General features: G+C 38.7%; 2 protein-coding genes across 5 annotated transcripts in view; one reads left to right on the plus strand and one right to left on the minus strand.

The window, feature by feature from the left end:
- LOC127444588 (uncharacterized) overlaps nucleotides 1-5,933 on the plus strand; it is a 28,246-nt gene extending 22,313 nt beyond the window's left edge. For all 3 annotated transcript variants that reach the window (XR_007897848.1, XR_007897849.1, XM_051704043.1), the window contains one exon: nucleotides 5,341-5,933. Coding sequence is in view for 1 of the 3 variants with exons in the window: in XM_051704043.1 (XP_051560003.1) it covers nucleotides 5,341-5,426 (86 nt within the window). In the remaining 2 variants the exon portion in view is untranslated. The remainder of the gene's footprint in view (nucleotides 1-5,340) is intronic.
- A 1,491-nt stretch (nucleotides 5,934-7,424) lies between these two features.
- On the minus strand, nucleotides 7,425-19,562 carry wu:fc21g02 (uncharacterized). 2 transcript variants are annotated; one of them, XM_051704045.1, is made up of 9 exons: nucleotides 19,423-19,562; nucleotides 13,785-13,827; nucleotides 13,199-13,498; nucleotides 12,794-13,048; nucleotides 12,447-12,667; nucleotides 11,843-11,941; nucleotides 11,469-11,594; nucleotides 10,082-10,171; nucleotides 7,425-9,235 (listed from the first exon to the last, which is right to left on the minus strand). In XM_051704045.1, exons 2-9 carry the CDS (start codon nucleotides 13,825-13,827, stop codon nucleotides 9,134-9,136), a joined length of 1,236 nt encoding a protein of 411 aa, XP_051560005.1. In that variant the 5' UTR covers nucleotides 19,423-19,562; the 3' UTR covers nucleotides 7,425-9,133. The 2 variants fall into 2 exon arrangements, with proteins under 2 accessions (XP_051560005.1, XP_051560004.1); XM_051704044.1 differs by having other exon boundaries at nucleotides 12,794-13,078.
- Between the last annotated feature and the right edge of the window lie 369 nt (nucleotides 19,563-19,931).

Below are 19,931 nucleotides of genomic sequence, written 5' to 3' on the forward strand. Positions count from 1 at the left end.
TAAGCATCTACAATTCAAATGTCTCAAACAGACTAAAGATAAATTAGGAAGAGTTATTATTGTTTTAGCAGAAATTCAGGGGCAAATGTTGATTTTGGCTAATATCTACGCACCTAACGCTGATGATCAGGGCTTTTTTATAGATCTTGAAGGGATGTTACAAGCCGCTGGCACCCTTTATGATATAATATTGGGAGGAGACTTTAATCTATTGATGGACTCAATCCTTGATTATCTCAATTGCTTCTGTCTCTTTATGTAATCTCAGACTGACACTGTAATGTTTAAAAAAGGTCACGACAGCGGGATCTAGGAGCAGCTTAACTTTAATGAAAAAATAAAACAAAATACAAAACAGGATAAACGCTGGAACAGGGCAAGTCTGGGAACCAGGAAGCAAAAACAAATGTAAACAAACAGGATAGAAACCAGAACACAAACTGTAGAGAAACACACAACAAGTGACAAAGACAGAGCAGACATCAGGGGATTATATACACAAGGATAAATTAGGTAATGGAAGACAGGTGAAAGCAATTTGGAACAGCTGGTAGTGATGCGGGCAGTGAATCATGGGGAATGTAGTCCGGAGAAACAGATGACGGGGCAAAACACAAGGCAAAACAACAGTGAATCATGACATAACCACCCCCTAATGGGCGGCTCCTGACGCCCAAGGAAGGCTGGTAAGGGAGGCAGGACCAAGATGGAGCCGGAGACCAAAGAGGCCAGAGCAGATCAGGCGGAAGGCTGGGAGACCAAGGAGACCAGAGCAGCTCAGGCAGACGGCCGAGAGACCAAGGAGACCAGAGCAGATCAGGCGGATGGCCAGGGGACCCAGGAGACCTGAGCAGATCAGGCAGATGGCCAGGAGGCCCAGAAGACCAGAGAAGATCAGGTGGATGGCCAGGAGACCCAGGAGACCACCTCAGGGTAGGGACTGGATTAGGAGGCCTGGTTGGTGGCCACAGGGCTGAAACAGGGTCAGGAGGCCTGGGTGGCGACCACAGGGTCGAGATAGGGTCAGGAGGCCTGGGAGGCGGCCGCAGACTAGAGACTGGAGCCGTGGAAGACTCTGAGGGTGGAGCCGTGGAAGGCGGAGCCATAGGAGGCTCGAGAGGTGAAGTCGTAGCAGGCGGAGCTGTGGGAGGCTCGAGGGGTGAAGCCGTGGAAGGCGGAGCCATGGAAGGCTCAAGACAAAGAGTCCTGGATGACTGGGAAACGATCTCTGTGGTCGCAAACATGGGAAGAGACTCGGGAATGAGCTCTGTGATTGTGAACACTGGCAGCGACTCAGGAATGACCTCTGTGGTCGTGGACATGGGCAGAGTCTCGGGAATGACCTCTGTGGTCGTGAACATGGGCAGAGACTTGGGAACGACCTCTGTGGTCCTAAACACTGGCAGAGACTCGGGGACGACCTCTGTGGTCGTGAGCATGGGCAGAGACTCGGGAACGACCTCTGTGATCGTGAACATGGGCAGAGACTCGGGAACAACCTCCATGGTTGTGAACACGGGCAGAGACTCGGGAATGACCTCTGTGGTCGCGAACACAGGCAGAGACTTGGGAATGACCTCTGTGGTCGTAAACACTGGCAGAGACTCGGGGACAACCTCTGTGGTCGTGAGCATGGACAGAGACTTGGGAATGACCTCTGTGGTCGTAAACACTGGCAGAGACTCGGGGACAACCTCTGTGGTCGTGAGTATGGACAGAGACTCGGGAACGACCTCTGTGGTTGTGAACATGGGCAGAGACTTGGGTATGACCTCTGCGGTCCTGAACACTGGCAGAGACTCGGGGATGACCTCTGTGTTCCTGAACACTGGCAGAGACTCGAGGATGACCTCTGTGGTCGTGAACACGGGCAGAGACTCGGGAACGACCTCTGTGGTTGTGAACACAGGCAGAGACTCGGGAACGACCTCTGTGGTCGTGAACACTGGCAGAGACATAGGAATGACCTCCGTGGTCGTGAACACTGGCAGAGACTCTGGAACGAACTCTATGGTTGTGAACATGGGCAGAAACTCGGGGACAACCTCTGTGGTCATGAACATGGGCAGAGACTCGGGAACAACTTCTGTGGTCTTGAACACCGGCTGAGACTGGGGAAAAGGTGTCCTATTCCTTCTCTTCCTCTTCAGGACAGCTGGGAGCATGGTTACGGGGATAGTTGAGGCTACAGGCATTGGCTCTGGGACGGTCGAGGCTACAGGCATTGGCTCTGGAATGGTCAAGGCTACAGTCATTGGCTCTGGGACAGTCGAGGCTACAGGCATTGGTGCTGGCTTGTTAACCGTGGCAGGCATGGGCGCTGGCTCGTTAACCATGGCAGGTATGGGCGCTGGCTCGTTAACCATGGCAGGCATTGGCTCTGGGACAGTTGAGACTACAGGCATAGGCTCTGTGATGGTTGAGGCTGGCAACGGTGGCTCTGGGACAGACGAGGCTGGCAACGCTGGCTCCGGGATGGACAAGGCTGGCAATGCTGGCTCCAGGATGGACGAGGCTTCAAGCTCATTGGCCGTGGCAGGAGTGGGCATTGGCTTATTGGCCGGGCATGGATCTGATTCAGGTGTAGCTGTGACATGGTGTGGAGCTGACTCAGGTGTAGTTGTGACATGGCGTGGAGCAGACTCAGACTTGGCTGTGACATGGCGTGGAGCAGAATCAGACTTGGCTGTGACATGGCGTGGAGCACACTCAGACTTGGCTGTGACATGGCGTGGAGCAGACTCAGATGTGGCTGTGACAGGGCGTGGAGCAGACTCAGATTGTGACAGGGCATGGAGCAGACTCAGACGTGGCTGTGACAGGGCATGGAGCAGACTCAGGCGTGGAAGGCTCGGAAGCCGGGATCAGGGTAGGGAGAGGAGGATCCTCTGATGCTAGAGTTTCAAGGGTTAACCTCACATATTCCCTCCAAGTGAGGTTACTCTCCTCAGGCATTTCCCTCCATTGGTGAAACATTAGTCCAATCCGGTTTTTTGCATAAGTAATGTTTGGGAGTCTAACATTTATATTTCCTATTGACACACTAAAGCTGAAGATATAAATAACCATCTTAAGACAAATGCTATTGTAAAACATTTTATATGTCTAAGACTTTTGCACAGTACTGTATATTTGAGACAATGATCAATTGTGATAGTGTGATTTTGGTAGATATTTGTTTGAGTTTACACTTTCTGTACATTTACATTTCTGTATTATTCAGAATGACTATCTGTGATTTTAGATTTGAGTATGTTTACCATGATAAATGTTCTAGACAACACTTCTTTGAGAGAAGTCATAGATTGTGTTATCGCACTTGCAGTCTATGAAGACAAACTGCAAAGGTTCACACACACATTAAATGTTTATGATAACATAAGCATTTGTGGTTACTGGCTACCATAGCCTGGCAAAAAAATAATAAAAAGAATTAACCCTTTTTGAAAACTATTTAATCACCCAGACAGAAGAATGAGGGAGGTAGAATCCAGGCAGGTGGGAAAATATGACTCCACCCAGTTGTTAGCCCACAGAATAATAAGACTGTCTATGTCAAAAGAATCAAATGCAGTATGGGACATGAACTGTTGCTTGTGTTAATACACCAAACCTATTTTTATGACTCTCTGAGCATCCAGACAGAAGAATGTGGGAGGTAGAATCCAGGCAGGTGAGAAAATAAGACCTCACCCAGTTATCACCCCCTGAATAATGAGGCTATTTATGTCAAAATAGTCAAATGCTCTATAGGACATAGAGCAGACCTGGGCAACTTACGGCCCGTGGGCCGGATCCGGCCCTCAACATGGTTTAATGTTGTCCACAGCTCATTTATTCTAAAAGCGTTTTTTAATTTTTTTTATTGGATATTTCAGTTCTCTTGCATTGGGACCTAATGCGCCTCCACAAGTGTTTAACATGCTCAGGGTTGCCAGATAAGAGACGCAACACCCCCAATTTGAGATTTATACTTGTGCAAATTGGAAATATTCTACCTAATATTATACTTATTTTGTGCAATCTGGCAACCATGCCATGCGAGTGCGCTTTTTCTAGCTCTCGCTTTCCCCTTTGAACAAACTTAGCGATCTCAAGTGCAATATTCTTTTTAAGGAAAACTGTTATACGGCCACTCTGTGTCCATTCTTGTGGCTGCTTGTGATGTTTGGTGCTACTAAGTTTGCAGGTAAACCTTCTCAGTGATGAAATTAAATATAAAAGTAGATCTCAGCATCATTGACACATGGAGGGGTAATCATTGACACATGCAAAAGCAAAAGCAAGTATTTTTTTTATTTTTGCAATTTAGAAATGTTGAAGTCACCTCGTACCTGTAACACTTGCAATAATCATTTATCATAGTCATGCAGCCTGTTTTATTCAGTTGTGTGCTGAATGGAAAGTCAAACCATTGACGAGACCCGCATCATGACCCTTTTAGCATGTAAACGGGTAATGTTTTGAGAATAAAATAAGTAAACTCACACGCTTTGCGACAAACATTAAAAGTTCTATATATTTTTTTATTTTTTATTATTAAAACAGACCGCTGATGTAGAGAGTGTTAAACTGAATAATAAATTAACAGGGAAGTAGAGATGGTAAAATAAATAATTTATAATAAGCTCAGCCTATATTCAGCTTTTTAATGCCTGATAGAAAAGTATCTACCTTTGTAGAGCATTCCAGTACTTAAGGCAGTTGCAGAATAGTCCCATTAGTCACATATACACTTCAGAAAATTGAGTACACAACTATTTCTGGGCTTAAAAGATACAAAAACCAAATCAATGCGGAACATTGCATCTCAAAAGGAATACAATGTGACCCCCTATGCACTATTTAAAGCCCAGTGTGGCCCCTTTACCAAAATATTTGCCCACCCCTGACATAGATTGTTGCATTTATTAATCCACCAAACCTATTTTTATGACTATCTGAGCATCTAGACAGAAGAATGAGGAAGGTAGAATCCAGGCAGGTGGGTAAAAACAATTCTGCCCAGTTATAACCCCTATGAATAATAAGACTGTCTTTATCAAGAGTCAAATGCTCTATAGGACATGCAGTGTTGCATTTATTAATCCACCAAACCTATTTTTATGACTATCTGAGCATCTAGACAGAAGAATGAGGGAGGTAGAATCCAGGCAGGTGGGTAAAAACAACTCTGCCCAGTTATAACCCCCATGTATAATAAGACTGTCTATGTCAAAAGAGTAAAATGCTCTTGTAGAGGTGAGGGCGTGGTCGAGCGCCCGTCTGGGGAGAGAGAGAGAGCGGTAAGGACATCCACCTGAGATGAATTGTGACTAATTACCATCTTTATTTTCACAGTGTTAGTCGGGGGAGATCAAAAGACGGCCAGTTCACAGAGAGAGGAGAGAGACAGACAGACCAGAGTCTTCGTGTCTGACCCCTGAGAGAGAGTCTTGTCTTGATGGATGTCCTTTTTGTATATTTTGTAGACAGTTTATCTGGCACCGAGTAAACTTAAAAAAAAAATTAAAAAAATTCTTGCTTGTTGAAGCAGCCCCTATGTGTTTTAATATGAACCAGATGTGAATCTTCTGCTGCAGGCAAGTTCCACACTATGCTTTTTTTGAGGTCTTTAATTGGGGGGAGGAACCTCTGGTGGAACATAAGATAGTGTTTTCTTTCTTTTTAGAAGCACCCTATTACATATATTGTCATGTCCCGTTCCTCTTGTGTCATGTTTAAACTAGAGTTTAAACTAGTAATTTTTTAACAATAAAATGTATACAAACATGTAGTTCATCCTACAAGCCTAGCACTGCAATGTTCCAACCATAGTAGTTACATCACTTAAAGGGGATTTGTGAACATATTATAGTACCTTACACAAGCTTTGTACTTTCTGTTATTTAACAGTCTTGAAGATAAATAAAAAAAAAAAAAATAAATAAAAATCTAATTCTACAATGAAAATCCAGACAGTTGGGGATCAGTGTGCACATTTCTGCATATGACTATAACATTTTGCCAACAAAATTTCAAGGTTAAAAGTGCACTCAGTAACTTTTTGTTCTCGTAATCTTGGACTTACAGTGACACCTAGTGGTGTGGATGCAGCATCATTCAAAATCAATAGTTTTCAGTTACAGATGCCATTGTAGAAATTCAATATTCACAATCAGCCATGATTAATTTAATCCAAGAGTGAAAGTGTCCAATAACAAGACGGTGACTGAGATTAAGTGAGTAGTATCCAGCTGGTCATGTGATTCTAAAATGGCAGCCCCCATGAGAGTGCCCCAGCCCCATGTAGAATAAAACAGCTTTTATAAAGTTACTGATATGACTAGAGTCCTCATCTCATGTGAGTGCTCATGATTTTATTCATATGCTTCAAAATTACAATTCATTTCTTTAGAAGTAAACCTTTTTTAATGGGGGAGTGCACCTTTAACAACAAATTCAAGAACCTTTCTTATTTTCATGAAATAAAATGATGCATTTCAATGTAAAATAATAAACCCAGACTGTACAGTTTAAACTTGTGGTTTTTGCAATGCAAACAAACAATTTACAACAAATAACAGAAGAAAAAAAAACCATTCTAATAGGGTTACAAAGAAAAAACAAGACACCGTATACTAACTTATAAATAGTACACCATAAAAGAGTATTACCAGCTATCAAATTGTTTAAGTTTTTTTTTTTTTTAAGAATTTAAGTGTAGTTCATCATCTTTCAACATTTTTAGCTCTTTTTGAGTGGTGTCCATTGACAGATTTTCAAAGGCAAAATTGCATTTGAACCAGTCCATAATTTTAGAAACTCCAATAAGAAGTGCCTGTTAAACTCAAACATATTTTAGTCTGTCATTGATGGAGAGCCTAGACCTCTATCAGCATCATGGATTACTTGTGGATTCACGGATTACTTATAATCTGCCCATCACTGAGTATATTATGTTGTGATGTGATGGCACATAAAAAACTGATTGGTTGTTTACATGTCTCAGACGGTTCATTCACATGCCAATAGGTGATTCTTGCAAAATTATTGGCTTAGCAGGAAACTGTATTGGACAATGGCAAAATTAAAAAACAAAAACAAATATAGGCCGATATATCTGTCAATATTTGGCAATGCCTGACTCTGTAAAAACTGCTTTAATATTTTCTGCTGTTAGTTACAAGATTAATGTCCCACAGCACGTATATGAAGTTTTGATTATTAGCTGAAGAGTTGAGTCATTCTCAGATGACATGACAGAGAATAAGAAAATTAGTTTAGTTTGGGGCCTACTGGAGCTGTTAAGATGAAAAATTAAGTTTTTGTCACTTAATACTTTGCTCAAACATGCTTTCGACAGCATCAGAATAGCATAAAATGTGTTTAAACATTTTAAATTTGTATGGCTGTGTGTAGATCTTGCACATGAATGACATGAATTTTCATTAAGATACCAAGTCATGTTTTTGTCATTCTTTATTCATACAATCCAACTGTAACAAACAGAAGTAACTATAGTTTCATACAACCACATATGACATATAAGAAGATAAATAATAATGGCAGCTGACTACTGATGCCATAAACAAAATATAAAAAGAAACAGAATGTGTAATAATAATCTACAAGAGAAATTTTCAGTGCACATAGAAATACATAAGCATGAGATATTTCTGTTACAGTGCATGGGATGAATATAAATATAAAAAAAATTTATTCTACTGTTTTAGTATTTTTAATGTTTCCAAATCTGTTTTGATATCAAGCTAAGGGCAAATTCCAATAGAAATTGATCATCCCTTTGCCCTGCTCACTCCGAAGGACAGAGCTCTTGCTGTAGGCACTCTTAAGGAAGGATGGCATTACTGTGTGTATGTACTCCTCGCTAACAGTCTAGTGAAAAAATTATTTTCTTTCATTTGGAATGACCCTTCGAGTGTTTGGAAAATGCCAAGTTGTAATGTGAGGAATCAATATGCCGGTAAATGCAAACTCTATAGATGTCAAAATGTTGCCACTATCTGCCACTACATATTTAAATAGAACTGAAAATCTGCACACATACATAGTTAGGATTCAAGTATAATTGCCCTGTTGTTTGCAGCACTTGTTATTGCACTTTACAATCAAAGGCCACCTAACATCACTGTAAGTGCCCTTGGCAAATGTAACTACCGGCAGGCTGTTCGTGGTAGTTGAAATAATCCCTGAATTAGACTAACATATCTGCATTTATTTACATGCATAAACTGTAACATGTATTGTGTATATTAACATTTATAGATAATCACGTTTTTAAATTCAAAATTAACTGTAACGTATATTTTCACATATTCAGCTAATTCTTGGGGTTTAAGTGATGCTGTTTAAGCATCTCTAGAACTACAGATACTACATTTCAATTAAACAAGTTACAAGACTTTAGAAGTCTATTCTATTCAGTTCTAAGCCTCTCGAGAGACTAGATCTGACTACGTTAAAAAATAAAGTAGGCAAAATATGGTTATCTTCTCACCAACAACCCTGCCAAAATGATGCATCTAGTTTCCTGCATTTAAAGTGATCGGTGTATGTTTGAAAATAAAAATGACTGCAAATAAGATTTAAGTGCTAAGGCAGATGGGAAGATTATGATTGAACAGTTTGCTGCATGTTGATAAAAATCTAGAGGTAGCCTTGTAAATGACACCAAGAAGTACAGAAAAGAATGGTAATCAACATTATGCCACAAATGCTGTTGATTGAGTTTAACCTGGAATATTCCTATAAAAGAAGTCTTGCATTTCCATTATTATGGCAATGAAGAACTTAATTTAGGCATAGATGGTATTTTTAGCCATGAAACTGTCATTTAACATTGCTCTTTACACATTGATAATGACCAATAATGACCAATCTGTTCTGAGTAAAGATTAATATTAAGATACTAATATTAAAATAAAGGTTGAACAAATGAACAATGGTTTACCTGTCCTTCCATATTATGAAAGGATTAAAAAAAAAAACTCTGTTTAAAAGGCTTAGATTTTGTATGAATCTAATCAATATTCCCAAGAGTTTTGTTTCTTCTTTTGCGCTTTAGGACTTATTAGGTAATATTAATATTATAGGTAGTTTGGAATATTAATTACATAGGTAGTTGGAGTGACTACAGGAAGTTATTGCTTGAAGACTTTCCTTTGTCAATGGTAAACTGAACACCAGTGTCTGAGGAGTTGAGGACATCGATGGAAAAAGTGGGTGTGGCAGACTGTTAAGAGCAGAAAAAGATTGGTTAGAGTGTTAGACTGTAAGAGACAGAAAGAGATTGGCTTTTTGCTGTACAGTATGTGGGAGTCAAGAAATTAGTTAGAAGACACAAACTTTAAAGTTCTCCCATTTTCATACTTTATTTGATCCTTCAAATCTCACTGGATCTCAAAAATGTCTAATCAAATTTGTGCTGCACTGCACAATATATCACTTCTGCAACCTTTTCAATAGACTGGAAGTCATTTATTTCCAATGGAGAGCCATACTAGAGCTACAAGGAGTTCAGACTCTCTGTGGCAATGGGATATTTGGATCCGATTTGAGCTTCGGACGTGTTAAAATATTTGAATTTAAATTGGATAAACAGCATGAATATAATGCCAATATTAGTTATCTTTATGTAGTGCAAGTCATGGGTTAAATAAGTAAACTTATTAAAAGTTGCTGGCTAATGTTTAAACAAAATGATTTTGTATGAACTGTAATATTAATGACTAAAAGTCTTGGAGTCCATTCTGAATTAACTGCGAAAGTGCACACAGATGTATTGTCCTTTGTTGTTTGACTGATAAAGACTTTAGTTGGTACTCTCTCCCATGCAATGACTACATTTAACAATGTTTATTTAATTAATTGAAAGTGCATTTTGACGGCCACCAGGAGGAGAAATGCCACAGTTGTCTCCAGACGATATATACAATGAATAGTCTGTTTATGTTTTGTTTCATCTGTGCATTTCAAGCAATAACTGTGAAAGCTTTTGCAAAACTAATGAGGACTTATTAATTTCTGTTAAATATCGTGTGTGATGATTTTGTGGGCTGTGAGACAGAATATGCATTACCTCAGACATGAGCAGTGGTGCAGCAGGAGACAATTCATTCATCTTCAACTCTGGCCCAGTTGGAGCGCTATTCATCACTGGAGTGTAGCCCTGAAGACCCACACAACATGAACATCAATGTTCAAATGTACACAATCATGCGCATGTACACAGAAAAGGACTAAATTAGTGTGCACAAGCAACACTGAAACTAAGGGCGCCTACACACCAGAGAATGCGCGGACAGCGTGTTAGACGGATAAGAATGTGTAAAACGTGTTTTGAGGATGTGGAAAGAGCCAGGGGCCGGATCCACAAAAATCTTCTTAAGATAAAAAATGGTCTTTAGGATAAGACGTTTATAAGAAGTTATCTAGCTATAAATGTTGATGGTTTAAGAAAAAATATAAGAACACTCTTAAAGGCTGCTAGCTGTTTGATGGTCCAGAAGATGGTCCAGCAAAAAAGTCATCCACATGACTCCAGTCGATCAATTAATGTCTTCTAAACCGAATCGATACGTTTGTGTAAAAAATAAATCGATAATTAAAACTTTATTAACTTTTAAAAATCGCTTCCTGCCAGCAGTCGACGCATCACATTACCATCACGTGACGTTAGCACAATGGTGCATTCACGCGAGAAGTCAGAAGCATGCGCTTTGTTTTCAACAGAGGAACGAACGTCACGTGAGAGTTAGTTCATTTCAACAGCAATCCAGCGCTGGCAGGAAGCAATGATTTAAAGTCAAAACTTTATAATTATCAATTTGTTTCTTACACAAACCTATCGGTTTACTTCAGAAAACATTAACTGATTGACTGGAGTTGTGTGGATTAATTTTATGATGCCTAAATATGCCTTTTGGACCATCAAACAGCCAGCAGCCTAATGGCACCCATTTACTTGCATTGAATGGACAAATAGAGCTGAAATTGGCTTATAAAATTCTTCATTTTGATTCTGCTGAAGAAGCAAAGTCATTCACATCTGGGATGGCTTAAACATAAGTAAATCATGAGAGAATTTTCATTTTTGGGTGAACTAACCCTTTAAGTCTTTCAGGAATCCAAAATATAAATTTTCCTTAAATAAGAAAATAAAAAGAAATTAGTAGTTAAGAAGAACTGAAACAAATGTTTTGTGAATCTGGCCCCAGCGTTCTTGAAGTAAATTTTAGTTAGCACCCTTAAATTTACAGTGGTAAGAAAGAAGAAAGATCTGATGTAGTGCGAGCTGTGAGGCGATTGTCTGTGTTACGTAACTTCTATCGGGTTCTTAAATAACATATAACGTGCGAGGAAGGGAAGCCAGTGGAGTTGGTGCCCTACGCAGATTGCGTAAAACGCGTATAGTGAGCAGCGTTACTGGATAAATGGATAGGATGAAAAGCAAGATTTGGATGTACCACAGGTGCAGATGGATTATATTGGCTGGGAGGAACATTGTACTGCGGAGGCTGAGCAGGGGGAGCTCCAGGTCCAACATTAGGAGGATAGACAGGATTCAGAGGCACATACTCAGGATTAAAGCCCTTTAAAACATGAAAACATGCAAAAATGTATTTCTCTGGTTAAAGGTGTACATAAAAAGAATCAGCAACTGCTTTTGTGTGTATGTGTAATTGCGTATGTGTGAGTTGAGTCTCAGAAGACACATCAGAAGACAAAACTAAATTCATAAACTTTAACACAAATAAAATACACCCTTCTAAACCTTAACTTTCAAAACAAACTATACATGTACGATCTGGGATCTGCTAAATGAATGAAAGTAACTCACAGGGTTGTGAGGAACAGCAGGTTGTCCGTTCCACTGTGGTTGAGGAGGGTAATGAATTTGACCTTGGTCTGGAAACGGGGGATATACAGGAGCGAAGCCCTAAAGTCCAAAACCCCAAACAATGATTAGTGTTACTGTAATTACAATATGTGCAATAATTAATGTACAGCTACAAAGTTGAAAGCACTAAATTGTCCTCAATCGCCTTGTGTAGCCATTATAAGCTCAGGGCATTGTCGGGCTCATGAAAATGCAGAGAATTTTGAAGAAATCAGCTCTCAAAAAAACTCAGGACCTGTCAGATCTGGACAACCAGTAATCTGATGCTCGGTCAATGACTATGCTCATTCATCCATATACAAAGAGAGTGAAAGAAAAAAAACTGAGAAAGAGTTGCAATCTTGTGCAGCTAGAGTTGCCAATAGAGCTGCCCTCCACTGGGATCAAATTTTAATAGTTACGCCTGTATGTGTTTATGAAAAGAAGCATACACCTTACTTAATGTACTGTTAGTCTGTAACTCTTACACTGAACGTCAATTTCATTCAGTTATCGTTTTTGCTGCTGTTTCAAAATTAACAGCCTCATGAGATTAATTTTTTACCTGGCCAGGGCCTTCAGGACCTGCAGGATCAATCACAGTGCTGCTAGGTGGTATAGTCTCAGGTATGGGATTAAGGGAGTAGGACTGCACTGTGTGTGTATTACGTGTTTTAGTGTTCCTGCATTTGCAGATTCTCTTCCTGCAGCAATAGCAAAGGCCAGTAGGAATGCCAAGCAGCAGAAGACCTAAAAGACCTTTATTAGGAGTGAACTCGTGGTGATCTATAAGAAAAAGGGGAAGAGACAAGAACAGAAACCACAATGTAGGAAATGGAGAGCAGAAAGAAGGATGAAGATGTGAGCAGTAAATAATGTTATTTTTACATTATGAAGTAATGCTGTGCTTACCAACAAGTAGCATCGTAGTGTTTGAGACGAATCGGCCTTTGTGATCGGTCAGTTCGTACCTGCCCAAATCTGACACATTGACTTTGAGCACTTGGATCTTGTCGTTGCCTACTTTAAGCCGGTTGGCGTAGTCTGGGTCCTTCCTGCCCACAGGTACTCCGCTTTCCACCAGGGTGACAGTTGAATAGTTGCTGTAAAAGCGAAGAGTGGCATCACTCTGCTTGAGTCCTTCCAAAGGTATGGTGAGAGTTTCACCTGCGACACGATTAATTATTTCTTTTTTGGCTGTGATATTATGGCAGACAAAAACAAGAAAGAGTGAAAATTAAGAAGGATAATATGGACAGACACAGATCTATTGTTCAGATGAAAGCAGTAAGGGACAACAAGACTTAAATCACTCACTATCGACCTTCAGTGTATAGCTAGATACAACTGAACTCCAGTAATTGCGCAGGGTGTAGGTTCCTTCATCATCAAAGGTGACATGTTTAATTATGTAGGTCCAGCCATCATTGGCGCTGAAGACTTGGCCTTTAGTAGGTTTATTCCAGAGAGTAAATGCTTTCTTTTCCCAGATAATTGAATGCTCTTGCTCATCAGCAGAAGTAAACTCTAACTTCTCTGTCCTTTCAGGAAGATCCAGAGTTAACTGACGGCCGTGAGTTAAATGCCAACGAGATGTGTAGACTGCAGAGACTGACTCTGGGGGGTATCAAAAAAGGGTTTTGTTGTTTCTACCAACTAGTCATGCTATGTTGCATAGAACTGCAAGACAAGTAGAATCATGTTGAGATGGCAAAGTCTACAACTAAGGGAGATATTATTTGTTTGGTCTTTTCTGTCAACACATCACATGATTCTACTTGTCCTGTGTGATTCTTACAAAGAAAAACTTTGAATAAATGAACTGAACTTTAATCTATACATTCCTTTCAGAAGCATGTTCAATGAGGTTATTGTGTGTATGAGAAGCAAAGTGTTATCATACCTGCACAAATAGCAGCCATAAGAAGGATCCAAAAAATCTGCATCTATTTGAGCAAAAAGATGTTTAAGATGTATTACTGGTTGGTGCTGTGGATGCTTCTCGTTTTTTGTCAGAACTAAGTCATTCTGCTCTTAATGACAAAATGTCTTAACTGAAATCCTCCACTGAAGACTCTTTTTTTCTTTGTTTCTTTGCTTTGCAGCTTTGTTCTACATTTCACATTTAGTCATTTAGCAGACCAGGGCTTTTATTCAAAGTGACTGACAAATGAGGAACACAAGCAATTTGTCATACAAAAGCCAACAATATCTGCAGAATAGCACTGGCAAGTTCAAAAAGCATCTAAAGTATAGTAGTGCAGCTAAAGCAGGAAAAAGAACAGACAAAGAGAAAGAAAGAAGGGCAAAATATCTACGAAGGCCTTAATTTTTTCCCCCAAGAAACATGGTGAGGCTAACATTTGCCAGTTTTGATTGTGATGTGGTCTGAATAATCACCAAAACTTTATCACCTGAGGACAGTCGAGCCATGTCAATTTTGCAAATTTCCTATAGGTTTTTATAATGGGAGGGGGGGGGGCTCCCCATTTTATAATTTATAATTTGGAGGCTGCCGTGTTTTAAAAATATGTATGTTGCTAACGTGTTGCTAGACAAGGACTACAAATACAACAAGCATGTGACTCACTTTGTCTGACGAAACAGAACACTGTAGTAGTTCTTAGAAACTTGTTAGCAACATACTTTTTTTTTTATCCCCTTTTCTCCCAATTTGGAATGCCCAATTCCCACTACTTAGTAGGTCCTCATGGTGGCGCAGTTACTCACCTCAATCTGGGTGGCGGAGGACAAGTCTCAGTTGCCTCCGCTTCTGAGACCGTTAATCCGCACATCTTATCACGTGGCTCATGCACGACACCGCGGAGTCTCCGCATGTGGAGGCTCATGCTACACCCCGCGATCCACACACAACTTACCACGTGCCCCATTGAGAGCGAGAACCACTAATCGTGACCACGAGGAGGTTACCCCGTGTGACTCTACCCTCCCTAGCAACCGGGCAAATTTGGTTGCTTAGGAGACCTGGCTGGAGTCACTCAGCACACCCTGGATTCGAACTTGCAACTCCAGGGGTGGTTGTCAGCGTCAATACTCACTGAGCTTCCCAGACCCCCAGCAACATACTTTTTTTTAAAACATGACAGATTCAAAATTCACGTTTAAGGTAAACTATGTAATTTAAGTATCTTTTGTAATGTTTTCCACAGACCTATTTTACTCATAAATCCAAAACTGTCATTAGGAAAATTCAGAGGGAACCTGTGGATTGAAATGCTAATTCTCTTCTGAGTTTTTGGACTACAACCTGATCAGCTCTGTATGGAAGGATATTAAGCAGTGTTTTATGAAACTTGTATTGATTACCACTGACCTGGTAGCTTTTATCAGTATTGATTATTAACAGATTTAGTACAGCTTTAAATCCATTTCCAAGTGTAAACTTGAGGCATTCATGAGTAAATAATTTGTTAGTTTTGGCTTTCATTAATAACTCATTTATTGTCTTATCTTTATTTGTAGTTTTAGTTTGTGTGTGTGTGTGTGTGTGGGCAGGTTTTGGTGGTTTACGAGGACTTTTTTTTAGGTTACAAACTGGTAATTACAAGGGTATTATGCTATAAATGTGGTTTATGTGGACATTTCTAGTGTCTCCATAGTTCAAATTGCTTAAAAAACATACTAAACGATGTTTTGTTTTTTAAAATGTAAAAGTGCAGAAAGTTTTTTGTGAGGGTTAGTGTTAGGGGATAGAATCTATAGTTTGTACAGTATATAAATCATTATGTCTATGGAGAGTCAGGATAGCCCCACCAACATGTGTGTGTGTGAGTGTGCAATAAGTTGTTATTCCTGTGCCCTTCTGTAGTGCTCAGTTTTGAGTGACCCTTAAATAAGCGGGGAGTAGCATTAATAAGACCCTTAACATGAAAAACAAATTGCATGGAATGTGAATGAGTATCTGCCATTATGCAGAAGAAGGGAAGCTACCACATCCAGCATTCTACTTTTTGTCCAAATTTGTTCAAAATAATTTAATTAGTCATTTTCAGAAGGATTGTAATCATTTTCAAATGTGAAATCAGTAGAGGCAACCCACAAATATTTTTCAAAAATGAATAACTTTTGGAAAATGCAAACGGACAGCATTCCTTTGACAGGTTGAAACATTTAAGTCCCCCCACACTATTAAACCTGCTGCATGTTTCTTGTAAAGTCATGTGGAAACGTTTAAGTATAGTACAGTGTTTACTAATCAAGTTAACAAAGTACAAGATATTAGTACACTACATGGAACATTTGGAACGGCCACACAAATGGCGGCTAATTGTCTGCCTCTCTGAAAAAGATTTGGGGTGCATCTCAAACAGCTCTCAAGTTCAGTAGTCAAGGCACTGACCAGGGAGTCAGCCATTTTTTAGGGCTGTCCGATTCACAAAATCGTTTCAGTGCCTAAAACATCCCAGAATGCACTGTAAAAACCAAGGAGTATCATTGCTCACTATTGGTGGGTCTCAAAATGCACACTTCTGCACTGCAGTCTAGGGCATACGCAGGCATACGCCGTATGCCCACCTATGTTTGTTAGGATTTTGCGTATGCCCACCTGAAATAAGTGATGATACGTATGGCCACCAGAACAATGACTAGGCTTTTGACCCGGAACTTTTTCATGAGATCACACATGAGTAAAGCATTACTGTGAAAAAAAAACTATAGTTGAGGATTAATCCTTTTTTATTTATATAATCTGTAATATCACACCACAATATTTATAAATAAAAGTAATGATACAATTGCACAATTGGTAACACTTTACAATAAGGTTATTTGTTAACATTAGTTAACAACATTAGGTAACATGAATTAACAAGGAACAATACTTTTACAGCATTTATTCATCTTAGTTCATGTTAATTTCAACATTTAGATTTTACAAATCAAAAGTTGTATATGTTAACTTTAGTACATGCACTATGAACTTACAATGAACAATTTCTATTTTTATATCAACAAAGATGAATAAATACTGTAAAAATATATATTGTTAATTGTTTGATCATAATAACTAATACATTAATGCATATTAACAAATAGATCCTTATTGTAAAGTGTTAACACACAATTGAATCTACATTTATTGTGTCAAATTACTGCGTCATTGTTAACTGTCCTTTTTTGAAGAAAAAAAAAAGGATAATAAAATGTTCACTTCTCAAAACCATCAGTGCTCTCTTCAGTCCTGCAGAGCCCTGCACACGCACATGACAAATCTCTCAGAAACGGAACATGTTTTTTTAATGTACAATTTACTGAAAGTGAAAATATTATACTGCATAAATACAATACAATAAACTAATATTGATCACTATTAGACAAATCATATGGTTAAAGTAAGAGTCACTATTTTAAGAAATATATTATCGTTCACTCCAGCATTTGCTGTGAAGCTGGAATATCATCAATTGTCATATTATTTTAACTTATAAATCACAGAGGGCTATACTTTATCTAGCAAAATTAATCAAAATAATTACATGTGTAATACAGTTGGAAACAGGGACCTTGCTGGTGGTCGTGCACTGTGGTCAAAATAACTTAAAATACATGTTGTTAAACCCCTTCTTCTTTTTTACAGGATGGAGCAGTAAAATGGGCGGATCAATACTAAAGTATCGATACTTCCGATACTGATATGGTATCAAGAATATTGATCCTCACATAAAAATATAGATTCTGAAGTTGTTTTTTTAACTAGTGATCTTACTATTTAGATAACATGAATATAATGCATCTCATAAGCTTCGAAGTGGAAAAAATAATTATATTAGAGAGGGCACCGGAACTATTTTTTTCTTCCACTCATCTTGACGTGCAGAAATGCTAAAAAACACTATCAGTCACAGACAGTGCTCACCCATGTGCTCGTTCAAAGAGGGAGCAGTGCTTTCCTGAAGTAATGACAGAAAAACAGCATCTGGTGTTATTAACATCAAGTATTGACAAACCTAGACATGACGTATTATAATGGGTTTGTGTGACAAATTTTACAGGCTTATTTAAATTCAGAGTTGTTAAATCATTGATAATGATCTTTAATCCTCGTTAATAAATGATACCCTTATGAAAACTACCCACAGATTTACTGTAGTAATACTGTACTAACCATGACTAGTTTAGTCATGTTTTTTTTTTTTTTGGCAGTAACCAAGGTTTTGATACAAATAACCATGGTTTTACTACAGCATTACTGTAGTATCCATATGGTCACTTGGTTTTAGTAGTAGTAACCATATAATAATATCTATGGTTAATTTTGTGGTTTTATATGTTGCTTCTACTTACTAATTTTTAAAAGTTAAGCAAAGCTGCCAAATATTTTTCTGCTTAGGCCTATATATATATATATATATATATATATATATATATATATATATATATATATATATATATATATATAAAGTAATAATTTAAGTAATTTTATCCAAAGAATTCATAAAAATTCAATTTATTATCGGTATCGATATCGGCGTTACTGGCCTAAAAGTACTTGGTATCGGATCGAAAAGCAAATAAGTGTATCGCCCATCCCTGCTCCCGAGATGTCTCGCCAGCACTTATTAGCGTAGGAAGAAATAGTTTCCGGTGCTGTGCCGGAAGTAAGTGTGCCCCCTGAGGTAAAACGTGGAAGTGACCGGGCATAGAATCAATTGCAATTAATTGTGAATGTGGCTACTAGCAAAACTTCTGTGAAGACAGCACCTTACAAATGTGAGATGCTTTACCATCACTCCAAGCTGTGTGAAAATGTACATTATTTAATATTTTAAGTGATGAACTGAGTTTTGCTTACTTATGTAGGCTATACATTTTGGATGGTTTATACTATTTTTTTTTATAATGTTTTTTTTTTAATTATTATTATTATTTGTTTATTTTTTCCTTCACTTGTACTTTTCTTTATGATTGTATTATGATTCATACATTGTTTGTCCTTTTATGACGTCATTGTGTTACGCGCGAATACAAGAAATAATCGGAAGAAATGTCTAGTAACTTAAATGGTGAACAATTCAGGCGGTTATACAAATAAAACAACTTCATTCAATACTTTGCGTTGCTGGAGACGTAAATGTTAATGAACAAGGCGACTCTTCATGGCTGTACAATTTTGTTTTCAATGGACGACAACGCTTCGAATAACACATTGACCAAAAGCAGTGGAAAATGTTCATCGAAATATAAACCATTTACAAAACCCTGTATGAAAAACTACTGTCAGTTTTAGAGCCAGATAAACATCCGTGGGCGACTGTAAACAAAAGACGCAGAACTCACGCAACCCTCTTGAACATTTTTTTTTTTTTTTTAAAGCCGAAGGAGAAAATAGCCTACGCTGGAATTAAAAAAACTAAATAGTTTACACAGAAACAAATTGTACATATTTGAACAGAGTAAGAACACTCATGTTTTCATCTCCAAAATAAGCTTTGAATAGCCAGTGTAATGCTTGTATTCCATTTTCGCAATTTGGAAAGAAGATTATAAATAAAAAAGACAACAAACAGTAGTGTACTCACATTATCATCAGTGTAGTAGATCTGTTGTATAGTTTGTATTAAATTAAAATCCGATTTGAAGTGCAACGGTAGTAAATGTTGTTGTGAGGGTTGGTGTGTCCTCAGAGAGGTCCTGTAGGAGTTTTAACAGAGCCCTTTCAATGGTCTGTGAGACAAACCGCTCCGGGCACATTCCGCTTCTTTTGTCTCGAAAAGCTTGAAGTGTGATATATAATTTGCTTATGTGATTCGTCAGGATCTATGTAAGTTTGGGCTGCGTGTGTAAATGAAATGAATAGCTAAATAATGTAGTAAACACATACATTTGAGGAATAAAAGTATAATGAACTTAAGTATTTTTAAGCGCAAAAATATAATAATATTATAAGTCATTTTAATGTTAAAAAGGTTTTATATAGAACTGCAGAGCCTATTAGCCAGTGCAATCAGGCCAATTGCGGCTGAGGGTTGGCTCACTCGGCTATGTTCACCAAAAGTGAGCCAGCTCTGGCCCAGTAATGGTTGCCATA

The sequence above is a fragment of the Myxocyprinus asiaticus genome, chromosome 8 (assembly GCF_019703515.2).
Source record: "Myxocyprinus asiaticus isolate MX2 ecotype Aquarium Trade chromosome 8, UBuf_Myxa_2, whole genome shotgun sequence".
In the NCBI taxonomy this organism is placed as follows: Eukaryota; Metazoa; Chordata; class Actinopteri; order Cypriniformes; family Catostomidae; genus Myxocyprinus; species Myxocyprinus asiaticus.

Bases quoted from the DNA above. Each gene is read 5' to 3' on its own strand.
- wu:fc21g02 (XM_051704044.1), bottom strand. From the start codon at position 13,827: ATGCAGATTTTTTGGATCCTTCTTATGGCTGCTATTTGTGCAG. The intron at 13,499-13,784 runs GTATGATAACAC...GATACCCCCCAG, and splicing joins TATGGCTGCTATTTGTGCAG to AGTCAGTCTCTGCAGTCTAC. The intron at 11,942-12,446 runs GTAAAAAATTAA...TTTGGACTTTAG, and splicing joins GTCCTGAAGGCCCTGGCCAG to GGCTTCGCTCCTGTATATCC.